This window comes from Notamacropus eugenii, chromosome 3 (genome assembly GCF_028372415.1).
Source record: "Notamacropus eugenii isolate mMacEug1 chromosome 3, mMacEug1.pri_v2, whole genome shotgun sequence".
Taxonomy (NCBI): domain Eukaryota; kingdom Metazoa; phylum Chordata; class Mammalia; order Diprotodontia; family Macropodidae; genus Notamacropus; species Notamacropus eugenii.
In genome coordinates this window covers 381345919-381370463 of record NC_092874.1, presented here as the reverse complement: position 1 = coordinate 381370463, position 24545 = coordinate 381345919, and the positions used below count along the sequence as shown (strand labels likewise).

The 24545-nt window shown below is 42.8% G+C and overlaps 1 protein-coding gene across 2 annotated transcripts in view; it reads left to right on the top strand.

The window, feature by feature from the left end:
• The window catches only part of SLC29A4 (solute carrier family 29 member 4), a 57997-nt gene that overhangs the window by 27794 nt on the left and 5658 nt on the right, over nucleotides 1-24545 (top strand). For both annotated transcript variants that reach the window (XM_072597662.1, XM_072597661.1), the window contains exons 4-9: nucleotides 156-269; nucleotides 4650-4778; nucleotides 9727-9801; nucleotides 12281-12546; nucleotides 21801-21936; nucleotides 22831-23018. In XM_072597662.1, the coding sequence (XP_072453763.1) occupies nucleotides 156-269; nucleotides 4650-4778; nucleotides 9727-9801; nucleotides 12281-12546; nucleotides 21801-21936; nucleotides 22831-23018 (908 nt within the window). The remainder of the gene's footprint in view (nucleotides 1-155; nucleotides 270-4649; nucleotides 4779-9726; nucleotides 9802-12280; nucleotides 12547-21800; nucleotides 21937-22830; nucleotides 23019-24545) is intronic.

Below are 24545 nucleotides of genomic sequence, written 5' to 3'. Positions count from 1 at the left end.
TGGACCAAGTCCTTTGACAAAAAGCATCAAAAACAGAAGGGAAAGTCTTTTCTTCTGCCAGGCCCCTCCACAGAAGTCAACACCATGCCTTTTGGATAGGGAGAGGACAGGGGAGGAGCATCTTTTTTTCTGACCTCCTTCTCCTTGTACTCCAGGAACTTCAATTGTGTTTGACATGAGCCTCACCTATATCCTGGTCGCCTTGGTGGCTGTCATCCTGAACAATGCCCTGGTGGAGATGCTGAGCCTGCACACCAGGATCACTGTGGGTAAGTGAGTGCCCTTCCCTGCTTCTCAGGGCTCACCTGAAAGCCAGCTCTTGGTCGTTGTCCTCTCTGTGGAATGGGAAAAGATTCGTCCTACCCAAAACAGCTCTGCCCCACTGACCTAAAGTTCCAATCATTATAATATGACCAGCATTTATATCATGTTTTAAAAATTGCAAAACACTTTTTAAAAAAAAATATTCTGTTTTTTCGCAATTACCTGTAAGGGCAATTTTTAACATTCATTGTAAATTTTGAGTTCCAAATTTTCCCTCTCCCTCCTTCACCTCCCCTTTCCTTAAGATAGCAAGCAATTTGATATAGGTTATACGTGTGCAATTAAATTGCAAAGTACTTCCCAAATATTATTTCAATCCTAGGAAGTAGGTATTATAATTATCCTTATTTTGAAGATAAAGAAAATGAGGTTTGAACTCAAGTTCTCCTGACTAAAGTTCCAGTGCTAATCATCACAATATGATGGCCTTGCCCAGGCGGCCTCAGCTAAAAGAACCTCAGCTAGGGGGTGCAGTGGATAGATTGCTGGGCTTGAAGTCAGGAAGACCTGAGTTTAAATCCAGCATCAGACACTTACTAGTTGTGTGGCCCTGGGTAAGTCACTTAACCCTGTTTGCCTCAGTTTCTTCATCTGCAAAATGACGGTGTTACACTAAATGATTCCTTCTCATTTCTAGCAGAATCACTACATTAAAGGTATATGATCTTCTCAACAGTTGATACTTAATTTATCAATCTAGAAGCATCTATTAAGCAACTACTATTTGCCCAATGCCACATTAAGTGTTAGATATGCAAATACAAAGTTAAGATTCTAAGGATCTTAGATCTAGAAATAGAAGGGACCTCAGAGGTCACCAATTTTACAAAGGAAGAAACTGAGGCTAAAAGAAGTTAAGTGACACGGTCACCCAAGTAGTAAAGCAAGGATTCAAACATGGGGCCTTTGACTCCAATGTAGGCATCATTCCATTGTAGCATCCTAGTCCTGGCTGCCACAGACTCACTATATGACTTTTCAAAAGCGTTGCTATGTCTGGGTCTCAGTTTCCTGAAGCCCTGAAAATGATGACGAAGATGAAGATGATAATTCATATTTATATAGCACTTAAAGGTTTACAAAGCACTGTTCCTATAACTTCCCACTCTGTGAAGTAGATAATGTATGTATCATTATCCCATTTTACAGATGAAGTACTAGGTTTAAAGAGAAAATGACTTGCCTAAGGTCACACAGTAAATACTAGAGCCAGGATACAGTTAGAAGGACAAGTATGAAGAAATCTGGAAATAACTAATATCAAATAATTGGAAGTTAGAGCTAGGTGATACAGTGGCTAGAACACTAAACCTAGAACCAGGAAGACTTGGGTTCAGATCTGCTGTGGTCATTGCCTACTTGTGCAATCATTAGCAAGTCACTTAATTTCTGTTAACCTCAGTTTTCTCATCCATAAACCACCTTCCAGGGTGACTATGAGGACCAAGTGAAACAACGTATGGAAAGTGATTGCAAACCTTACAATACTAGAATAATGTGAGTTATTATTAACTTTATTATTACACAGAAAAGAATTTCCATAGGGGGAAGTTCAGAAGGGAACACTGATAAGCAAGGCAGTTTTGTTATGACCACAGCATTAAATTTAGTATACATACACTTGAAAAAAATGTAATAGGTCACTTCTTAAATCATCTTTTCTATTCTTTATAAAACAAAATGTTCATGTTTATTGAGTTTACAGTAAAAAAAGTAAAAAATATAAGAGAAAAATATTAATATGAAGAAAAGAGAGCCAGAAGACCAAGGGAAACCAGGGGTTATTTAAAAAGACTATATGAAAGCTATCTATAAGTTCAGACAAAGGAGAATGGTTGAAGTGGACAGAGGGAAGATAAGTTGTTATGAGATCTGGAGGTTGAAGGTCTTCTAGAGGTTTAATTAGTTGCAAATGTGTTTAATTGATTTTATTGTTGCAGATTAGGTTCACAATAAATTATTTTCTGTTTTAAAATGATTTACAGCCAGACGGGACCTCTAGTCTAGTGGGTCTCAGACTTTTTGGTCTCAGGACCCCTTTTCACTTTTAAAAATTATTGAGAGCTTTTTAAAAGTGGTTTATATCTATGGACATTTTCCATATTGGAAATTAAAGCTGATAAATTTTAAAAATATTTTAATTAGACTTAAGATAGGAACAATAAATCCATTACATATGAACATAAATGACATATTCTTAAGCAAAATGCCTATATTTTCAAGAAAAAAATTTTAATGAAAAAAGTAGCATTGTTTTACATATTTTTTCCAAATTTCTTTTTTTGTTGTTGTTTTGAGTCATGTCTGATTCTTTGTGACCCCCTTTGGGGTTTTCTTGGCAAAGATACTAGAAAAGTTTGACATCTTCTCTGCTTCTTTTATAAATGAGGAAACTGAGGCAAATGGGTGAAGTGACTTGCCCAGGGTCACACAACCACTAAGTGTCTGAGGACAAATTAGAATTTAGGAAGATAAGTCTTCCTGGCTTAGCAGGCCCAGCACTCTAGCCACTACCTTACTGCCCAAATTCCTTTGATGTCTGGCTTAACAGAAGACAGTTGGATTCTCCTATCTTCCCTATAGTCAGTCTGTTGAGATCTGTTGTTTTGGTTGAAGCATGTATTAGTAAATCCAGCCTCACATAGATATGTAGTTGGAAAAGGGAGGAGCATAGTAGTGGGCAAATAAAAACCTTAGTATTATTATGAAACTACTTTTGACCTCATGGTCCCCCAAAACGTGTCTTGGGGACCTCCAGGATTTGAGGACCCTACTTTAAGAACCACTGATCCAAATACCAGATGGGAAAACTGAGACCCAAGTGATTTACTCAAGATTACACAGATAGTTAGTGGAAAGAAAAGGGAATAAGCATTTCTATAGCTCCTACTTTCAAGCCCGGCACTGTTTTCAGCACTTTACAAATGTTATCTCATCTGATCCTTGAACAATCCAGTAAGGGAGGTGCTATTATTATCCCCATTTTATGGTTGAGGAAACAGAGGCAGGCAAAAGTTAAGTGACTTTCCCAGAATCACACAACTAGTAGAAATCTGAAGGCTAGATTTGAATTCAGGTCTTCCTCCAGGCCCAGTGCTCTACCCACTGTGCCACCTAGCTGCCTCCATGGCACCAATGGTCTTTGGTGCTAAATCCATCTCACTTTCCACTATGGTCTCTAAGATCCTTCCCAGCTTCTACCCTGCTATGATTCTTTATCACTTTCACTTCTCAGCAGTTCACAGACTTACAGTGTCCTCCCCCACTCCGCATGTTATACCTTTTGGCATACAGAACACAGGGTCCTCTCACCTCAATCCTCTCCATCCCCTCAGGTGCAAATCACTAGATTCCATTCTGTGAACGTGAAATTAGTCCACTCATCTACTTGCTTCTTTGTAGACAACTAAGGCTGACACCATGGAGCTTTTTGCAATACCTAGTTTTGTCTGTTTGGGGGGTGGGACAGGGAGTAGAACAAGGAGAAAAATTAGGCAGTTGATGGATTTTCCAGGGGATATTTTTCTTTCTTTATCCAAGGTGATTTAATGGAAAACAGTACTGATTCCTGAGTGAAAAGGTCTGCTATTTTCTGTCAGTGTAACCTTGGGCAGCTAGGTGGTGCAGTGGATGGAACGCTGGGCCTGAAGTTAGGAAGATGAGTTCAAATCCAATCTCAGACACTTGATAGCTGTGCGACCTTGGGCAAGTCATTTAACCCTGTTTGCCTTAGTTTCCTTATCTGTAAAATGAGCTGGAGAAGGAAATGGCACACTGCTCCAGCATCTTTACTAAGAAAACACCAAATAGGGTTATGAAGAGTCAGACACAACTGAAAATGACTGAACAACAACAAAACTTTGGGTGAATAACCGCCTCTCTGAGCCTCAGTTTCCCTATCTGTAAAATAAGGGAATAAGGGATTCTTAACATTTTTATGTATCATGAACCCCCTTGGGCAGTATGGTGAAGTCAATGGACCTCTTCTCAAAAATAATGATTTTAAATGCATAAAATAAAATACGCAGGATTACAAAAGAAATCTATGATATTGAAACTCAACTATCAAAATATTTTAAAAATAAGTTTACAAATCGCAGGTAAAGAATCCCTGGATTAAGTGATCTCTAAAGATCCCATTCCATTCTAAGTCTGATCCTCACATGGATGGGACAGAAGGCTGAGGCTGAAGCTGGCCTCCTGGCTGACTGCTTGGGGAGAAGGTATGGAGCTCCTTCCTTCTGATGAATGCCTTAACCTGGGAGATGATTCCCAGGTTTCTCCCAGCCTTACCCCTGACTACCCTGGATGTCTCTCATCTTTAGGTTACTTCTTCGCAGTGGGTCCTCTTCTGTTTGTCAGCATCTGTGACGTCTGGCTGCAGCTGTTCTCCCAGACACAGGCGTATGCCATCAACTTGGCTGCTGTGGGTACGGTGGCCTTTGGTTGTACAGGTAGGTGAAGGCTGTCCCAGAGGGTAAAGGAGCAAGGGAATTCCAGTGACCCCTTCCACTATTGACAATGCCTTAGCTGTTCTTAGGGGAGGCTAGACCTAAATAGGTAATCACAAGATCCAGGAGGGGATGGGGTCTGAGGAAATATCTTCTCTTGGGTTTCAAGTGTATTCCGAGGTCCTGGTTCTGGAAAGATTGCTCTGGCTCTGAGTCTGACCTTTACAGGGAATTCAGTGGGTCTGGGAGTCCTGATACAGTTTTAACCCTTCAACTGGCTCCAAAGGTAAAAGTCTCCATGATATTGGAGGTTGAGGGGGGGAGACAAGAAATGAGAACTTTTCTCCATCTCTGACCTTGAACCTGGTCTCTAGACTACAGGAACTCACTAAACAGTACTAGGAGGAGAAAATCATCATTTTAGCCTCACCCACTTTTGGGGTGGGGAGGATTTAGCCACAGAACGGTCAATTCCTCAGGGGAGGGGAACAGGTTAGCCCTAGGCTGCTCTTCCAGATGCCATTCTTCCAAGTGGCAGAGTGGAAGACAGTTTCTAGAATTAGAAAAACCTGAGCTCAAGTCTTTCCTCCTTATTACCTATTAAACCTTGGACAAATCTGGGCCGCAGTTTCCCCATCAGTAAAATGCAGAGGTTGAAATAGATGGCCTTTGAGGTCTCTTCCAGCTTTGGATCTATGATCCTTTGACCTTGAGTAGGTCCTTTAACTTTTCTGGGCCTCAGTTTCCTCATCTGTAAAATTAAACGGTTGGACTCAGTGGCCTCTAAGGAGCTTTCTATTTCTAAATCTGTGCCCCTGTGACTTCCTGAATACTTTATGAAAGGGAATATGGCCTAATACTATGTGGTCCTAAATAACTGAATATTCTTCGATCTGTACCAATATACATCAGCACCATGCTGAACTTACACCCTCAGCCTCTAGCTTCCAGAAGCTTCTATTCTGATAAACCATGATAAATAAAGGATAGCCCAAATACTTATGGATTGATTCCTTTTTTTAATAGTTTCAAATTGAGTCAGGGATTTGGGGGGCAAGAAGGAAGGGAGAAAGAAAGACTTCTGCCTTATGTGCATTCTGTTCACAGACAAGAATTAGTTAGCCCAATGGGACACTTTATATGTCTACCCTGGGGGAGCCATCTTTCTAAGACCTTCATGCCAGCTCCATCAGCTGCCGAAGATGGTGCAACTTGTTAATGGTCAGGAAAGTCTCCATCTGGCTGCCACAGCCTGGCTAAAACCTAGGCTTCTGCCAGCTAATCGGCACTAACCACTCTCACCAACGTTTATGGTCTGTTCTATGGCTTCTTTATGAGGTGGGCGAGCTGGGCAGCCTACAGACCCAGGGAGCAATCCTCCTTGCCTGCAGTGAGAATCCAGAGGGTTCTTGGCTCCTCTCCCTTCTGCCTAGGAAAGTATGGCATGGGGGGGAGGGGGGGGTGGAGAGAGGAATTCAGAAAGGACTCAGCTCCCCAGAGCCAGATATAGGAACTACGCAGGGGCCCTGTGAGGCCTGCCCATCCCTCATCTTCACTGCCACAGAGAGTTGGGCCAGTGAGGGAGCAGGCCTGATCAATAATCCCTCCATCAACAAGTATTTATTAAATATCTACCATATGTCAGATACAGTACTAGGTACAAATGTGAAACAATCCGTTACCAAGAAGCTTTCATTTCTACTTGAGGGAGACAGTGTGTGAATGCATGCGTGTATCAGATACACACATGTATACACTTGTGTACACACACATACATATACACACATATAATGTATGTATGTGTATCTATACATGCAGTATGCATACACATACATATATACACGCAATACATATATGTGTATATATGTGTATGTGTATAATGTAAAATTTCAAGCCTGATGCAGAGTAATTTTGGAGGAAGGAATTAGAAATTGGACTTTTCTAATTCCACTTTACTTCTCTGCCTGACTTCAACTCTACAGACAAGATATCCCTCTCAGGATAAGCTCATCACTTCTAAACTCACCTGCTGGGCTGCTCAATCAAGCCTTGATTGACATTGCCTCCCTCAGCCTCGTCTGCTCTGATTAGAGGGCCTGAAGACAGAGTAGCAAACTCCTCCCAATGCCTTCCTTTACAGAGGGCTAGAACCTGCACTCTGAGCTCTCTCCACTCTGCACTTGCTGCTCTGCCTGGTTTTAACTCCATGGAACAAGATGCCCCCTGGTGTCCTTCCTCCCCGCCTTTCCTGCCTCATTTTGTGTAGTATCTCCCCCTTTAGACTATCAGCTCCTTAGGACAGGGCTGTCTTTATTCATTGTGTCCCCCAGTGCTCAGCATAGTTCCTGGCACTTAGTAGGTCCTTAATAAATGTTTATTGGATATTGGATTTTTGGATATAGGCTAAGGGCATCAGAAAAAGTTTCATATAGAAGGTAGTAGTACTTGAGTCAAGCCTTGAAGGAAACTGGGGATTCTAAGAAGTAGGGCTGAAAAGTGTATCTTCTAGAACAGATGTGGGGAAACTGCGGCCTCAAGGCTACATGTGGCCCTCTAGGTCCTCAAGTACAGGCCTTTGACTGAACCCAAACTTCATAGAACAAATCTCCTTAATAAAAGGATGTGTTCTGTAAAACTTGGACACAGTCAAAAGACCGCATCCAAGGACCTTAGAAGGCCATATGTAGCATCGAGGCTGCAGGTTTCCCACCTCTGGTGTAGAACTAATCATAATAGATAGGGGCAGCTAGGTGGTGCAGTGGATAGAGCACCAGTGCAGGAGTCAGGAGGACCTGAGTTCAAACCTCACCTCAGACACTTGGTACGCACTAGCTGTGTGACCTTGGGCAAGCCACTTAACCCCAATTGCCTCATCCTGGGTCATCTCCAGTCATCCTGATGAATATCTGGTCACTGGATTCAGATGGCTCTGGAGGAGAAGTGAGGCTGGTGGCCTGCACAGCCCTCCCTCCCTCAAAACAAAGTCGAGTGCAAGTCATGTCATCATGTCTCTGATGGCGTGGTCTTCTTCAGCAATGAAGGCCGAACACACAATCATAATAGATAACATGTATGTAGTTAGTGTTTACTGTGTGACAGCATAGAGTTTTATAATTATCTCACTTGGTCGTCACAGCAACTCAGGGAGGTAGGTGCTATTATTATCCCTATTTTACAGATGTGGAAACTGAGGCAAATAGAGGTTAAGTGACTTGTGCAGGGTCACATAGTTCCTAAGTGCCTTATTCTGGATTTGAACTATGGTCTTCCTAACTCCAGGCCTGGCACTCTATCCACTACGACACTAACCTCAATTCAATTCAATTTTGCACTCATTAAACACCTACTATGTGTCAAACACTATGTTTGGTGCTGGGGATAATAAGACAAAAATGTGAAACAGTCCCTGCCTTCAAGGAGCTTTTACATTCTATGGGAGGGAGAAGGGAGGGCAAGTTGGTTCATGTGGTCTAGAACAATAATAGTCTCCAAAGTCCTGGTGGCCAGTGTCCTAACCCCAAAGAATATGACATCACCAATCAGAAGGTGAGAAGAGGGGTCAAATCCCACCCTCCCTATACTAGTGGGACTTGTCTCTAACACAACTACATCAATGCTTGTCACCCAACACTATCACTATTCAAATTCCCAATTTCCAGCCTGCTGAGTCAAGCATCAACCCCTCTAGGTAGTTAAAACCTAACCTCTACTCAGGCACTCACAGCAGTAGCTCCATGGGTACGATTGGGAAAATCCTCCACCCCCACCCATCTCCCACCCCAGTGTACCCTTCTTCTATCCTCCCTCCCCTCCACCCTAGATCACCTTATAGCTATAGCAGGAGCCTCTAGGAGGACAGGTTCTCTGCTCCCAGGCAGTGACCCATAAGTTAGAGTTCCACACACCCCCGTTTTTCTTTTGGGTGGCACAGAGTGAGTCACCAGCATGAACCAACATGGATGTGTTTATAATCATTACGAGATCTTTCTCCCCAAACCCACACCTCTTCCCAGGTTCCCTCATTCTATTAAAAGCCCTACCATCCTTCCCAACCCAACCCAAAATCACAACCTTGGTGTCATCTTTGACTCCTCATTCAGTTTTGTCTTACACATGTCTAGTTACTTTATAAATCTGTTCTGTTTCTACTTTCATATTTCTTGAATCTGACCCTCCCTCTCTATTCACCCTTGTCCAGTCCCTCATCACCTGTCACCTGGATTCTCAAGACAATCTTCTCATTGGCCTCTGCCTTAAGTCTCACCTGCCTCTGTTCCATCTTCCACTTAGCTAAAGTGATATTCCCTAAGCATAGGTCTGACCACATCCTTCCCCTAATCAATAAACTCCAGTGGCTCCCTATTGATTCTAGGATCAATTATCATATCACCTTTATTTCATTCTTTTTTCGTTTTTATTTTTGCATACATTTTATAATGTACATAATTCTTAATAGGGAAGTACAGGTATTGTAACCCAAGGCTCAAGTATTTGCATGGGACTCTTCTCATTGGTGGAAAGAATGATTACTATCCAGACCTAAGGAGGGCAGCAATGTTGGACACTAATCATTCTCTCTACCAATGAGAACAGTCCTATGCAAACACCTAGGCTTGAGTCTCAGGTTACATACACACCTGTATATGGAGAGTCACGTATGCAAATGCTTAGGTTCGAACCTTCTGTTACATATAATTAATAAGTGTCCATATACACATATGGGGTGGGGTGGGAATGCTCAAACATGTTTTACTAGTCGAGTGCATTACTGAAATAGTTTAGAGACCACTAGTCCAGAGCACTAATTAAAAAGTCCGAGAGATTACAGGTATAGTCTAGGAGAAGTTCCCCTGGACGTCTCCACTCTCCTTTCCCAATGCCCCCTCCATGGGAAGAAGTAATAACATATCTTTTTTTCTTCTCTTCTCTCACCCTCCCCTCTCTCTTCAAGTGCAGCAATCCAGTTTCTACGGTTACACAGGGATGCTGCCCAAGAGGTACACCCAGGGAGTGATGACTGGGGAGAGTGAGTATCTGCATCCGTCAGATGTCAACGGCAGGCTCCCCTAGCTTGGTTTCTCTCACTGTCCTGGTCTACCCTGACAGGAGGTGGGGTAGGAAATGGGGAGTGGGAAGTGCGTTTGAGATGATTTGAAGTGACTTCCTTCTCCAAAGGTCACCCTGAAGCTTTTCCTACTTGTTACCAGTGTGGGAACACTAAGGAAGGGGGATGGGGATACAATAATGGGGTACAGAAACCAATGGGAGAGGCTTTGAGGAAGCTGGGCTAGGATTCCCACAAGGCCACGCCTTGAGGCAGGGTCCTAGGTTTCTGGTTCCTACTGCTTTCCTCCATACTGGAGATGAACAAAAATATGCAAGATCCTTCTTGATCAAGCCGTTAGGCAATGAGGATGAGCCAGAAGTATCCGGAGGTTGGGTCCGGTCCCCATGTTCTACAGCAGAGATGTCAAACACCCAGCATGAGGGCCAGGCTGCTCGTAACCCACAACACTCCCTGAACCAGATTAAAATGCAATTGGGAAATATTTAACAAAATGAATAAAAATATGAATGAAATATAGATAATATGATATTTTAAATTTAAGTCAATATTTGGGGATCCTTAGGGTTTAGTGGTCCCCATTTCTATTTGAGTTTGATAGCACTGCTGTATAGGATCCCAGACTTCTTCCCCTCTCCCTTGTCTGCCTTCTCTCTCCCCGATAAAACTTTAACCTCTCCTGTAATACATGAGACCTCAGCTCTGAGGGCGAGGAAGGTTTGGCTGGACTTGGATTTGTGTGCATGTGTGACTTTGGGGAGCAGGGAGGAGAAGTTTAGGGATTTGTAGAGAGACAATGTGTTTGTGGGAGAACAGTGTCTGTCAGGGAGTATAAATGCAAGCCGTGTGAGAGTGTGTGTGTGTGTGTGTGTGTGTGTGTGTGTGTGTGTGTGTGTGCGCGTGTAAGCAGTGGGGAAAAGCAGTAGGTACGTATATTTGTTAGTGGCTGTGTGTGTGTGTAAGCAGTGCATATATTTGTGGGTAAGTAGTGTTTGTATTAGGACTGCTGAGCTGTTGGGTTTTTTAAAAAAAGTTAGTTACGTATTTGGTTTTTCCTTTCCAATTAATTCCAGATTATCTGACCTATGATCTGTAATATGATAACAGAGTAAAACAATGAATAAGCACGCTAACAAGAGGGCACCCTTATCTCAAAGGGCATGCCACACTGCACACATGCAACTCCCTGGCCTCTCTATCTTTAAGTGCTTTTAAAAAATTAAAAATGTTTTCTTTCCCTCCCACCAGACAATCCAATAAAAAAAAAATTCCTTGTAGCAACGATGCATAGTCAAGTCAAGGCAGTAGCCTGCTGACAGGTTGGCCAGCCTCAAGTCTCTCCCCATTCCAATCCATCCTGTGTTCAGCCACCTCCCCACCTAGTAACTTGCCAGCACCTCCAGGATCCAATACAAAATCCTCTGTCATTCAAAGCCTTTCAAAATCCAGCACCCCCTCCAGTCTTTCCAATCTTCTTACACCTTACTCCCCAACACATACTCTTTGATCCAGTGACGCTGGCCTGGCTGGGCCACAAACAAGACATCCCATCTCTTGGCTCTGGGCATTTTTTCTGGCTATCCCCCATCCCTGGAATGCTCTCCCTCATCCCTATCTGCTGGCTCCTCTGACTTCCTTTAAGAAGGCCCAAATAAAATCCACCTTCTAGAGGAAGCCTTCTCCACCCCCCTCTGAATTCTAAGTATCTTTCTTCTTTTAATTACTTCCTATTTATCCTACATAGAGCTCATTTGTACCTATCTGATTATTTATTGACTCCTTCATTAGATTGGGAGTTCCTTGAGGGCAGGGACCATCTTTTTGTGGACTTCTTTTTGAATCCCCAGTCTTAGCACAAGGTCTGGCATGCATTAGGTGCTTAATAAATGCTTGTTGACGGATTGACAAATTCCCTCATTGGAGCTCTTGTTTATGTACAAGTTGTTCCAAAATTCTTAGTTCAGTCTTAAGGCTTAAGGCTTAAAAAACTTGTATTTGTTTGTATATGTTTGGGAGAGCCATGTGTATATAGTGTGTGTAAAGAGTATTTATGTTTATGGTGGGACTAGTGTATTTGAGGATGGCTGTTTTGTGTAAGCAATGTGCAAGCCTTGTACTTGTGTAAAAGTTTGGGAAGAGAAGTATATTTTTATGGGGGGAAGTTCTGTGTTTGTGTATTGCTCTGTGTGTGAGCCTGGGGTGGGATCAGGGTCTGTGCATCCATTTGTGGAGGACAGTAGTGTGTGTGCTTATGTGGAGGAGAGAGACCAGCGTGTATATTTAGGTGTGCAAGTGATGTATGTGGGCCATAGGGTGGAGGTGTCCATGTGTGCACGTAACAGTGGGATTATCTTGCTGGAGCAGTATTATGTCTAAATGGGGGAGGGCCGGCTCAGGCTCCCCCAGACCCTGATCTGACCCCTCACTCCCTCTCTCTCAGGCACAGCTGGAGTGATCATCTCTCTCAGTCGCATCTTCACCAAGCTGTTGCTGTCAGACGAGAAGGAGAACACGATCATTTTCTTCTTCATCTCTATTGGCATGGAGCTCATGTGCCTGATTTTGCATGTGCTAGTGAAGCGTACCCGCTTTGTCCGGTACTACACTGCCCGCTCCCAGGAGGGCGCACCAGAGCTCAAGGGCAGCGTGGGCACTGGCACGGGCTACCGAGTGCACCATGATGTCACTGCTGAGGAAGTGCGATTCGTAAGTATTGAGGAGCAAGGTGGTTGGGAAGGCACTGTGTGATCCTTGGTTAGCCACATCCAAAATCAGAAGTCCTATCATCTTCAACTGAGTTCCCTCAATTGCAAAATGGGGATAATTAACACACCTGCCTTCCAGAGTTGTTGTAAGGATCACATGAAATATTCGTAAAGGGCCTAGTGCCTGGCACATAATAAATGCTTGTTCTCTGGGATCAAATAAAATAAGTTGAATCCCTCTTCTAGGTAATATTCCTTCAAAAACTAGAAGACATTATGGTGGGATCACAGATTTCAAGTTGGAAGAGATCTTCAAAATCCCCTTGTCCAGAGTTGACACATTCATACAAAACTGACCAAACCACATTAATGTGTAATTGGGAAATGTTTAACAACATGACTAAAAATACAATGCAACATAGATGATGTTAATTTATGGTTTTCATAGTCAACATGTCAGATACTCTGTTTCTATTTGGGTTTGGCAACACTGCTATATTTAACTCCATTTTGTAGATAAGGTAGCTATCTAGCTGTGTCCTCACAGTCACTATAAGTGTCAAACCAAGATTCAAGCCCAGGTCCTCTGACCTAAAAACCAGCCTTCTTTCCACTGAACCATGTTGCCCTTTGTTCCCTTTAAGTCATTGAACCCTAGATATAGAGCTAGAAGGCACCAGAGTGGTAATCTAAGCCAACTTCTCATTTTACAATTGAGGAAACTGAGTCCTGGAAGCTAAGAGGTCACATAGCTAGGGAATGGCAGAGCCAGGTCCAGGCACTCCAAATCTAACCCATTTCCCCTGTTTCATGTGTTTTCCCACTTAGTTCCTCTAGACACTCTTGAGCTGATTAGATTAGATCAGCAGTTCTCAAGCTTTTTGGTCTCCGCACTGATTGCTCTTAAAGCTCTTAAAAATGAGTGAGGATCCTTCCAAAGAACTTTTCTTTGTGGGAGATATATCTATTGATGCGCGCTGCATTAGAAACGAAAACATCTTAGTGTTATTATGAAAACCATTTTGACCTTGTGGACTCTCAGAAAGGGTCACGAAGACCCTCGGAGCTCCCCAGACCACACTCAGAATTGCTGGATTAGATGATTTTAAGCTTTTATTTATTTTTAAGTATTTATGGCCGTTCTTCTGTCCACTCCTGTCCTGTTATTGTTCTTATTCAGTTGTTTCAGTCATGTCTGATTCTTCATGGCCCCGTTGGGGTTGTCTTGCCAAAAATACTGAAGTGGTTTGCCATTTCCTTCTCCAGCTCATTTGACTGATGAAGAAACTGAGGTAGACAGAGTTTAAGTGACTTGCCAAGGGCCACACAGCTGGTAAATGTCAGAGGCTGGATTTGAACTCAGGAAGAAGGCCCAGTGCTAATTAGACATGGTACCTGTCCAGGAACTGATGGTTATTGGAAAGATAAAATTATGCACACAAACAAGAAAGTGCTGTGTACATGTGGCTTTTTACCATTATTGGAGATTGATTACAGACAGAACGTAATAGAGCCCCAAAACATGCAGCACAGATTGTAAGTGCAGGGGTATTTCGAGAAACAAGACATGGTAGAGGCTGGGCCTTGCAGAATAGGTAAGAGTCAATTTGTTGAACACTTACTGAAGGCCTACTAAGTACAAAACATTGTACTAGGTTCTGGGACTATAAAGGCAAAAATGAAACTGTTCAGAGAGCTTAAATTTTAATGGGAGGAGTGTTCAGTATACAGATAGGGTGGGAGAGCAGGGAGGAAATTCCATGAAAGGAGGTTGTTCAAAAACAAGTTATAAAAAAAGTTCATTATTTTATACATTAAAAAGTACAAATAATAAGATTTTTTTTTTTTTGCCTAAGACACAGCGTACCATACTGGATAGAAATAATCATAAAGATAACAACAACTAATTTACCACGTGCCAAGGACTTTATAAATAGTAATCTCAAGATCTAGCATTGGTCCTGGAAAGACCTGGATTCAGATCCTTCCTCTAAATACATACTGGCTTTGTGAGCCTGGGCAAGTCACTTGGAGTTGAGGCGACTGAGACTATAAGTTGCGAAGAAGGTGCCAACCTCCATTGGTGGAGGGAGTTTCCTTTTTGGGGAGTTCTGTATCTCAATGAAATTGCAGGTCCTATCCATGAACAGTTATCCCTTCCACATTGCAGGGCTTAGGGGTAGTGCTTGGCAGTCCCATAGTCTGGAAAATGCTTGTAAAATATTTTGGCGCTCTCTTCGTACCAGAGGAGAAGTCTGATCACGGTATTAAAAGATAAAATATGTTGATACTATACATATATTTTATGCAAATCTGAGTTTCTAAACTCTTTCTGTGTTATCTGCTGGCCTTCATGTGATGTCTGTGACTTCTGCAAAACTCCCCCCAAATTCCCATTTAATCTCTTATGCCAACCAATATATCAGAACTTCAATGGAGATAATCTCAGTGTGGAAGGGATAACTTTCCTCCTGGGGAATCAGCAAAGGAAAGTACCCAGAGGGGAGGTGAATTCACAGAGCTAACCAGGGACATGCCCAGGAGGTCAGGCTGGTGGGCCAGCTTTGCCTCTAACAGCTAGGTGGCATAGAGTGCTGGGCCTGGAGTCATAAAGCCCTGACTTCAGATCCATACTTACTAGCTGTGTGATCCTAGGCAAGTCACTTAATCTCTGTCTGCCTACAAAACGAGGATAATAAGAGCACCTACCTCACTGAGTTGTTCAAGGATCAAATGAAATAACATTGTAAAGTGCTTAGCACATAGTAGGTACTTAATAAATCCTTGTTCCCTTCCTCTCCCACTACAACTTGCTAGCACAAGGTGTTAAATCTGTCTAAACCAGGATTAGACTAGGTCATGGGTAGGGAACTTGCATGGGGCCTTCTAGGTCCTCAAGTGAGGCCCTCTGATGGAATCCAAAGAGGACGTAGCCTCAGAGGCCTGTTCCAGCAATTGATTTATGATTCTATGGTCCTATGAGATGAAATCTCCATTTTCTCATCTGTAAAATGAGCCCTAAATCTGTGTTACTGGGGGCACAGGTCACTTACTGAGACTGCCTTACATCTCTGTTAAGAGGCCCAAAAGGTTACTTCCCCTTATTGGCAAAGGGCAAATTCTGTAGGGGAAGAAGCCGAACTACTGTCCTCAAGTCCACTTCACCCAGATGTTTTGGAACAATCATGGGCCTCTGCAACTCATGTCATATAATCCAACCTTGTAGAATCCTAAACTAACCAAAAGTGTAGCTGATGCTGATTCACTGGGGAGGAGGCCTGTGGTGTCACAGAGGGATGCTAATGAATTAAAGCCAGAGCACCTTAGTGATGTCACGCTGGGAGGGAATGACCAATCCATTCATTTATCAATAAGCTTTTTTGTTGTTCAGTCGACTCTTCATGACCCCATTTGGGGTTTTCTTGTCAGAGATACTGGAGTGGCCAACTCCTCCAGCTCATTTTACATGTGAGGAAACTGAGGCAAACAGGGTTAAGTAACTTGCCCAGGGTCCCACAGCCAAGTTTCTGAGGCTGGATTTGAACTCAGAAAGATGTGCTTTATCTACTGCAACACCAAGCTTTTACTAAGGCCTGTTAAATCTCAGACAGTGTGCTAGATATTAGGGATTAAAGACAATAATGGAACAAGGAACTTACATCCTAACAGGGAAAATCACTTGGACACATATAAATATATACAGAGTAAATGCAAAATAAATACATGATATTTGAAGGATGGAGGGTATTAGCAGCTGGGGCTGAAATGAGTAAGGACCATGTGTAGGAAGTGGCACTTGAGCTAAGTCCTGAAGAAATTAATGGATTGTACCAGATGGAGTAGTGAAAGTACTGAATTCCAGGCATGGGAATTCCAGGCCTTTGCAAAAGCACAGAAATTGGAGATGGAGTATTGTGCGTGAGGACCCATTCCCTAGAATCCCTTCTACCTCTGAAGGCCTCAAGGTCACAGGATCATAGCTTTAGAATTTCAATGGAACTCTAAAACCATCTAGTCCAACTCCCTCATTTTGCAGATGAGGAAACTGAGGCACAGAGCAGTTAAATAATTCCTTTGGAGTTACAAAGTCAAAAAGTCAAAAAGTATTAAGTACCTTCTATGTACTAAGCACTTGGGATACAAAGAAAAACAGAAATCAGTCCCTGCCCCTAAGGAACTCACTGTATAATGGGGGAAACAGAATGGAATAGCTATGTGCAAGCAAGATGTATAATACAGGATAAACTGAAGGTAGTCACAGAGGGAAAGCCATAAGATTAAGGGGAATAGGAAAGGCTTCTTGTAGAAGGTGACTACCTGGGACTTGAAGGAGGCTAGAGAAGGCAGCAGATGGGGATAAAGAGGGAAAGTATTTCTTGCATGGGGAAAATGGCCAGTTGGCAGATGTCTGCCATATTTGAGGATGATGGAGGAAGCCAATGTCACTAGAACCTAGAGTATGAGGAGAGGGAGTAAGGTGTAAAAAGACTAGAAAGCCTGGAAGGGTGGAGGTTGGGAAGGGCTTTAAATGCCAAAAGAGCTTTTTATATTTGATCCTAGGGGATGATAGGGAGCCCCTGGAGTTTATGGAATAGGAGAGTGATGGGGTCAGCCCAGGTAGGAAGGAGCTAGGTTATGAAGGGTTTTAAAAGCATAAAGTACACAGGTGATTAAGCATCAGGCAAGATTTGAACTCAGGTATTCTGACTCCACAACCAATGTTTGTTCTTCCCCATCACACCACACAAGCCCCCAAATGGGACTGCGTGTAGGTCAGATGTTAGTTATGTCTCTGACTCCTGGAAATCCCTGGCAATAACTCTCCCTCTAGACTTGAGTCCTCTGAGAAGCTGAGACTGAGCTTGCCTCCAGGGGCCCCAACCCCAGGGCTCTGTGGACAGGAGATGACAAAGTGGGCCAATCTGCCCCAGCCTCCTGCCCATCTGGCCTGAGAGGCTTATTTCTCAGCTGGTGGAGCATGTGAACGGGTGGGAGATCTCTAACTCGAGAGGATGTATGAGGACATCCCCACCAATGGGCATCCAGGGAACGTTTGCTGGGCTAAGCAGAATGTTCATTTGGAAGCAGGGACTTTGCTCTGGTCCCACCACAGCTGTATCCCAATTAGCCTGATCAGAGGAGGCTGCATAGCTGTTCCTGCTGAGCATGGGCTGCCATCTCGTGGTGGATGGAAGTGATACACCTGCCTGTGACTGCTTTGAAAGGTTAAAATGCTGAAGAGCTTGGATTTGAAAGACTTTAGGGGCCGTCTAATCTGACCTCCTCAGTTTCCAGATGAGTCCACTGAGGCCCCAAGAGGATTAGTGACTTTCTAGGGTCATGCAGATAGTAAGTGTCTGAGGAGGGACTCAGACTGAACCATGAAACTGAACCAAGATCCTTTGCCTCCAAAGTCCACATCCTTTCCACTGTACCATGATGTCCTTTATGGGACCTTTTCTCCTCTCTCCCCAAAAGCAAGGAGACACTTCTCAGTTCCTGTCTTTTCTGCCTAGCAATGTGTGTGGGTAAACAATAGCAGTATCTTGAATTCCTAGAAATTCAGTATTATGTCCAGGGCACCATGCTAGAGACCTGAGCTCTAGAGCTCAAAGGGACCTCAGAAGCTAGTTAGCCCACCACCACCACCCCATTTTACAGATAAACAAACTGAGGCCCAGAGAAGTTGAGTAACTTGCTCAAGGTCACACAGGTGAAAGAGTCAGGACTTGAAGTCAGGTTTCCTGACTTGGGAGTTACTACCGTGCTGTGAGGAATTCAACACGGTGACAGGGGACATTGTAGACAGAGGAAACTGCTGCTGTACCATGCTGCCTCCAGGAGATACAAAGTTCTATTCAGGCAAGTTGCCTGCCCTCAGACAGCTTATATTCTGATAAGGGGATAAGTCACAAACACAGATAACTTTAATATTATATGATGTGGGGAACATGGTGTGGTGGAAAGAGCACTGGATTTTGAATCCTAGCTTGTCTCCTTACTACCTGGGTGACTTTGACCAAGTCACTTCTGGGTCTCAGTTTCTGATTTATGAAAAAAAGCCAATTCATTAAGCTCTTTAGGGTTTGCAAGATGATATGCTATTTCATTTGAAAGGGTTGGACTAGATGACCTCTAAGATGTCTTCTGGCTCTAAATCTACGATCTTATAAAGTCAGTCAGTTAACAAGCATTTATTTATTTTTTTAAGTTATTTTATTTGTTTTCAGTGTTCTACAATCACTTCCATACATCTTAGAATTTTTCCCCACCCTCCTCCTCCCCACTCCTTCCCCAAGATGGCATGCAATCTTATATAGGTTCTATATATACATTCCAATTAAATACATTTTCACTTTAGTCATGTTGCATGGAAGAATTAAAATGAATGGGAGAAACCATGAAAACAAAACATAACACAAGACAAAATGGTCTGCTTCATTCTGCAATCCAGTTCCATAGTTCTTTCTCTGAATGTGGAGGGCCTCAAGAGTCCATTAGGAATTTTTTAGGTCCTTACATTGCAATGAAGTACTAAGTCTACCAGAAAAATTTCTCCCACACTGTGGTTGTTGCTGTGTACAAAGTTCTCCTGGTTCTGCTCCTTTCACTAAGCATCAGTTCATATAAGTCCTTCTAGGCCTCTCTGAAGTCTTCCTGTTGGTCATTTCTTACAGCACAATAGTACTCCATTACATTCATATACCACAACTTATTTAGCCATTCCCCAATTGATGGGCATCCCCTTGATTTCCAGTTCTTGGCTACCACAAAGAAAGCTGCTATAAATATTTTTGTACATGTGAGACCCTTTCCCATTTTTATGATCTCTTTGGAATACAGTCCTAGCTGGGTCAAAGGGTAGCCCTTTGGGCATAGTTTCAAATTGCTCTCCAGAATGGTTGGATCAGCTCACAGCTCCACCAACAATGAATTAGCGTTCCAACTCTCCCACATCTTCCCCAACATTTATCATCTTCCTCTTTTGTCATGTTAGCCAATCTGATAGGTGTGATGTGGTACATCAGAGTTGTTTTGATTTGCATCTCTCAAATCAATAGTGATTTAGAGCATTTTTTCATATGACTATAGATAGCTTTAATTTCTTCCTCTGAAAACTGCCTGTTCATATCCTTTGACCACTTATCAATTGAGGAATGACTTGTATTCTTGTAAATTTAATTCAGTCCTCTATATATTTTAGAAATGAGGCCTTTATCACAGACACTAGTTGCAAAAATTCTTTCTGCTTCCCTTCTAATCTTGGTTGCATAGGGTTTGTGCAAAAACTTTTCAGTTTAATGTAATCAAAATTATCCATTTTGCACTTCATAATGTTCTCTATCTCTTGTCTGGTCAAACATTTCTCCATTCTTCATAAATTTGACAAATACACTATTCCTTAACAAGCATTTATTAAGCACTTACTGTGTTCTAGGCACAATGGGAACTGAGAGTATAAAGAAAGGCAAAAGAAGAAATATATGAAATGATCGCTAGGTGAAATATGAGGGGAAGGTGATTGACTGGGGCGGGGGGACACATCTAAGAAAGCTTTGGAGAGGAGTTAGATTTTAAAAGGTCAGGTAGGAATTCAACAGGGTGATAGGGGACAGAGGAGAAACATTTCTAAAAAAGGCGTAGAAACAAGAAGGCTAAGGGTGTGTTTAGGAGGTAGAGATATGTCCCACTTGGCTGGAGTATAGGCTTCATAGAAAGCTGTTGCCTGTGATCAATGTGAGAGAAAAAACTGACATGACTTCCTAAGGTTGATATGTCTCTTGGCTCTCAGCAGAGAGGTGGTAGACCACAGGTACAACAAAAGGCATGCATTTTCACGCATGGCCAATGTATGGGTTTGATTTGCTTGAATATATAAGGGAGGGTCTTAGGGGAGGTGTGGAGTCATCAAGAAGTGATATTGATGTAAAAGAAGATTGATAAACATTTAAAAAGAAACGTGATTAGGGGAAAACAAAATGTTCTGAAGTTTTTAAAAAAAGAAAAAATTTGGAAAACCAAAAGAAACTGGTACCAGGTTGCAAAGAGCTTTGCATGCCAGGCAGAGGGGTATGAACTTTACTAAGTTAACTTTTTTTTTCCAATCAATAAATATTTATTAAATGCTTACTACATGCCAGGCACTATGCTAAGCACTGGGGATATAAAAAGAGGCAAAAGACAGACCCTACCTTCAAGGATCTTATACTCTAATGGGAGAGACAACATGTAAACAAATGGCAGGGGGGGGGGGAGAGGGAGAGAGAGAGAGCATAAATAGGAAATAATGGAGGGAAGGCACAGGAATTAAGAGGGGTTGGGGAAAGCTTAATGTAGAAGGGTGGGATTTTAGTTGGGATTTAGAGGAAGCCAGGAACACCAGGAGGTAGACCTGAGGAGGAAGACCATTCCAAGAATGGGGGACAGTTAAGTTAACTTTCCTAAGTTGGGAGGCTGTGATGATTTTTGAGCACAGAAGTAATATAACCAGATCTCAGGAGAGAGGAAACCCTAATGACCTGAGTCAGTGGGGACTTCTTCAACCTTGTCCAAGAAGGTTGTCCTACCTCTCTCGATTATAATGATGGCTTCCAGGAAATTGGTGCCCCTCTCTGGACCTCAGTGCTGTCCTCTACAAAATAAGGGGGAGAAGGGTAACCCCGTCTTGACAGAGAGGCAATGGACTTGAGATGCAAAATGAGATATATGCTTTTAGACATGACTGATTTGAGAAATTGGTTTTTTATTTTTTGCAAAAAGGCTTTGCTTTTCTTTGTTTTTCCTTTTTATCTAATGCAAGTAGTGGAAAAGTGAGGGAGAATTAGAATAGGGTAGCCAAAAAATAAGAGGAAATAAAGAAAAGAAGGTCATTGAAACATCTTTTTTCTTTTTTTAATAGTAAGAAAAATACGGAAGGAAGGCTAGACAAGCAACATCTCTTTGAAAGCTACAGGTTAATTGCATTATATACATGTAAAGAAAAGCAAGATGTACCTAACAGGGATCTGAAATTTCATGTCCAGTGTTCTCTCTTTTTCTGTTCTAGCATGAATATGTAAATATCCATTGTTAAGTGCAGAATATAAATTAAAAAATTTTTTTAAATGAGGGGAGTTCAATTAGATGAAATCTAATGTCCCTTCTTTCTCTGATGTTCTAGGATGTGAGGATCTCTTTAAGGGCATGCTGGTGACCCCTTTCCATAGATTCATGCTTACCCTGACTCTTTTTTCCCCACCACCTTCACCCTTTTAGGAGGATCGGCATCATGATCCAGGGGGTTCCCCTCAGGGCAGTATGGGCCATGAGGCTGAGCTAGCTGGTGGTGGAACCTACATGAGATTCGATGTCCCTCTGCCCAAATTCAAGAGGAGCTGGCCCAACTTCCGAGGTAAGGGAAAGAGTGTCTGTCCCAATTGGGCTAGAGGGTAAGAAATAGGGATGGAGTTGAGAACAGGAGAAGACAGAAGGTCCTATCATTCTTCCTGTTATTATCAATGTTGAAGGGCAGGACATGGTAGAGTGTAAGGGGATTTCAGGGTCTCTTTCACTGCTTTTCATGGGGGGCATCCCAAAAAAGACCCTTCTTTTGTGCCTTCTTTCCCCCACCAGATTAGCAAGGGTGGTCATTCTTGTCCAAGGCTTAGCAACATCTGCCCCTCCTCACCTCTCACACTTTCATGTGGGGAAGTCAGAGGGGATGCAAGAGACCACATGTCCATGTAGGAGCTGAAATCATCCAGAGATTATGTCAGTGTCCCCTTGAATGATGCCTGGACAATTCTACACCATCCCAATCTTAAGTGGGCTTAGCCCTTGCCAACTTTGATGCAACTCCTGAGCCACTAAAGCCCCATTTCGAGGACTGTATCCCTCCAAAAAGGAGTCTGAATTATTTGTAAATTGAGAGGGTTGGATCAGATAATCTCTGAGGGCCTTTCTAGGACTAAGGACCTTTTTCTTTGGAGCAGCCAGGTACCAAATGGGTCCTACAGAAACTAGGCGGCAATCATGGTTTATAGCCACACTTCTGTGGACATAATGAGTTGATGGAAAGATCACTTCATTTTGAAAGATTGGTTCCTCCTAGACCTAGGTTCAAGTTCTAGCTTAACCACCGGGGGGACCTTGCGTAAAATTTGTTTCCTCTTTTGTAAAATGAGAAGTTTGGATTCTGTGATCACTACAGTGCCTTTGGATTCAAATGTTCTGTGATTCTATGATGGGAAAAGAGGATAGAGGGGACGCACTGATGATAAGCGCTTTGGGTGTTTTCTCCTCCCAGCCATGATGCTGCAACGTTATGTGGTGTCCCGGGTGATCTGGGCCTACATGCTCTCCATAGCAATGTCCTACTTTATCACTCTGTGCCTCTTTCCTGGGCTGGAATCGGAGATCCGCAACTGCACTCTGGGCGAGTGGCTCCCGATCCTCGTTATGGCCATATTCAACCTCTCTGACTTCGTGGGCAAGGTAGGACCCAGGGTCCAGGTAGGGGACTGACATCAAATTGATAGTGAGCCTCATGAAAGGGGCTTTAAGAGGAAGCTCCAAATAGATTGAATAGCCAACCTCTCTGTCCCTAAGTGGCCTTATACGTTGGTGAATTAGGTGGCCACCTACATGTTCTGATTTGACAAATAGTAGGAAGGCCATCCCATATGGATTATCTCCACATCCCTACCCAAATTTAGATCTTCCAAGACCTAGAGTTCTACCTTTCTACCTAGGTTTTTCGTTTTTAGGAGACCCACATTAAAACACAAATGCCTTTGGGAGAGATAAGTTCTTCAGCTTATTGTAGATTGGCATACCAAGTGGGCATAGGATAGGATCCTGGAATCACAAATGCCCTTTCCTCCTTCCCCCACTACTCCTGTAGTAATACCCTGCCTTTTAGAGCTCTCTCTATGTCTTCCCTAGCAATATTTCATCCCTCCTCTGTTCCTATCTCTTCCAGGCCCTACTTTCTCCAGATAATAATGAGTTAGTCAGATAAACTAACTGTGTTATCCCTTTCAAATAACATAAAGCCTTAACCTAGTTAGACTAGCCCTCTCCTCTTCTATCATGAGGGGGGACATATGATGCATGTATCTGCATAAGACTCTTAGGAATGTCATGTACTTGATGGTATAGGTACACTGAGTATCACATTTCTTTCCTTCTCAGTGGGTAGGGGAGGGGATTGGAGGGAGGGAAAGAAGTTAGAACCAAAAATTAAAATAAAAAAAAAAGAATATCATGTCCTGAGACCAGTTAGTGGGAGAGATATAGGGAGGAAGAACAATTGTCCCTCCTCATGTGATAGGCAGCAGTATGCCTTCCCTGAGAGCAAAGTATGAACCTCAAACTGGGTAAAGCTGAATTCAGATCTTGATTCTACTGGGGGCTTTGGGGTGGGTCACTTACTGCTCTAACCTTCAATTTCATCAGCTGAAAAAAAATGAGGATAATATTCCAGAACCTGCCTGACTCCCAGGCCTCTATAAGAATCACCAGGAAAGAGAAAGGAGTTTGTCCATAGAGGTCACTGTTCTTGGGTCCCTTTCTGTGACTGATCAAAATCTTGACTTTGGTTGCCCAAGAAGAAGCTAAGGAATCTTGTTCTATTTGGCTCTAAGACTCTAGTCTCCATAAGCCAAGAGGAAAGCTTGAAGCTGGACGTGAATAAACTCCAGTTTTCCATAGAAAAGTAATTCAATAGTTTATAGCATCATCCTAGAACCTAAGTCAGGGGTGGGGAAATTGTGGCCTTGAGGTCATATGTGGCCTTCTAGTCCTTGGGTGTGGCCTTTTGACTGAGTCCAAGTTTTACTGAACAAATCCTTTTTATTAAGGGGATTTGTTCTGTGAAGTTTGGGTTCAGTCAAAGGGCTGTATGTGAGGACCTAGAAGACCATATGTGGCCTTGAGATTTCAAGTTCCCCACCTCTGGGTCCTAGGTCCTTTCATTTCATGTTCTAGAGCTCATATACCACTCTGAGGCAGCCCCACCCT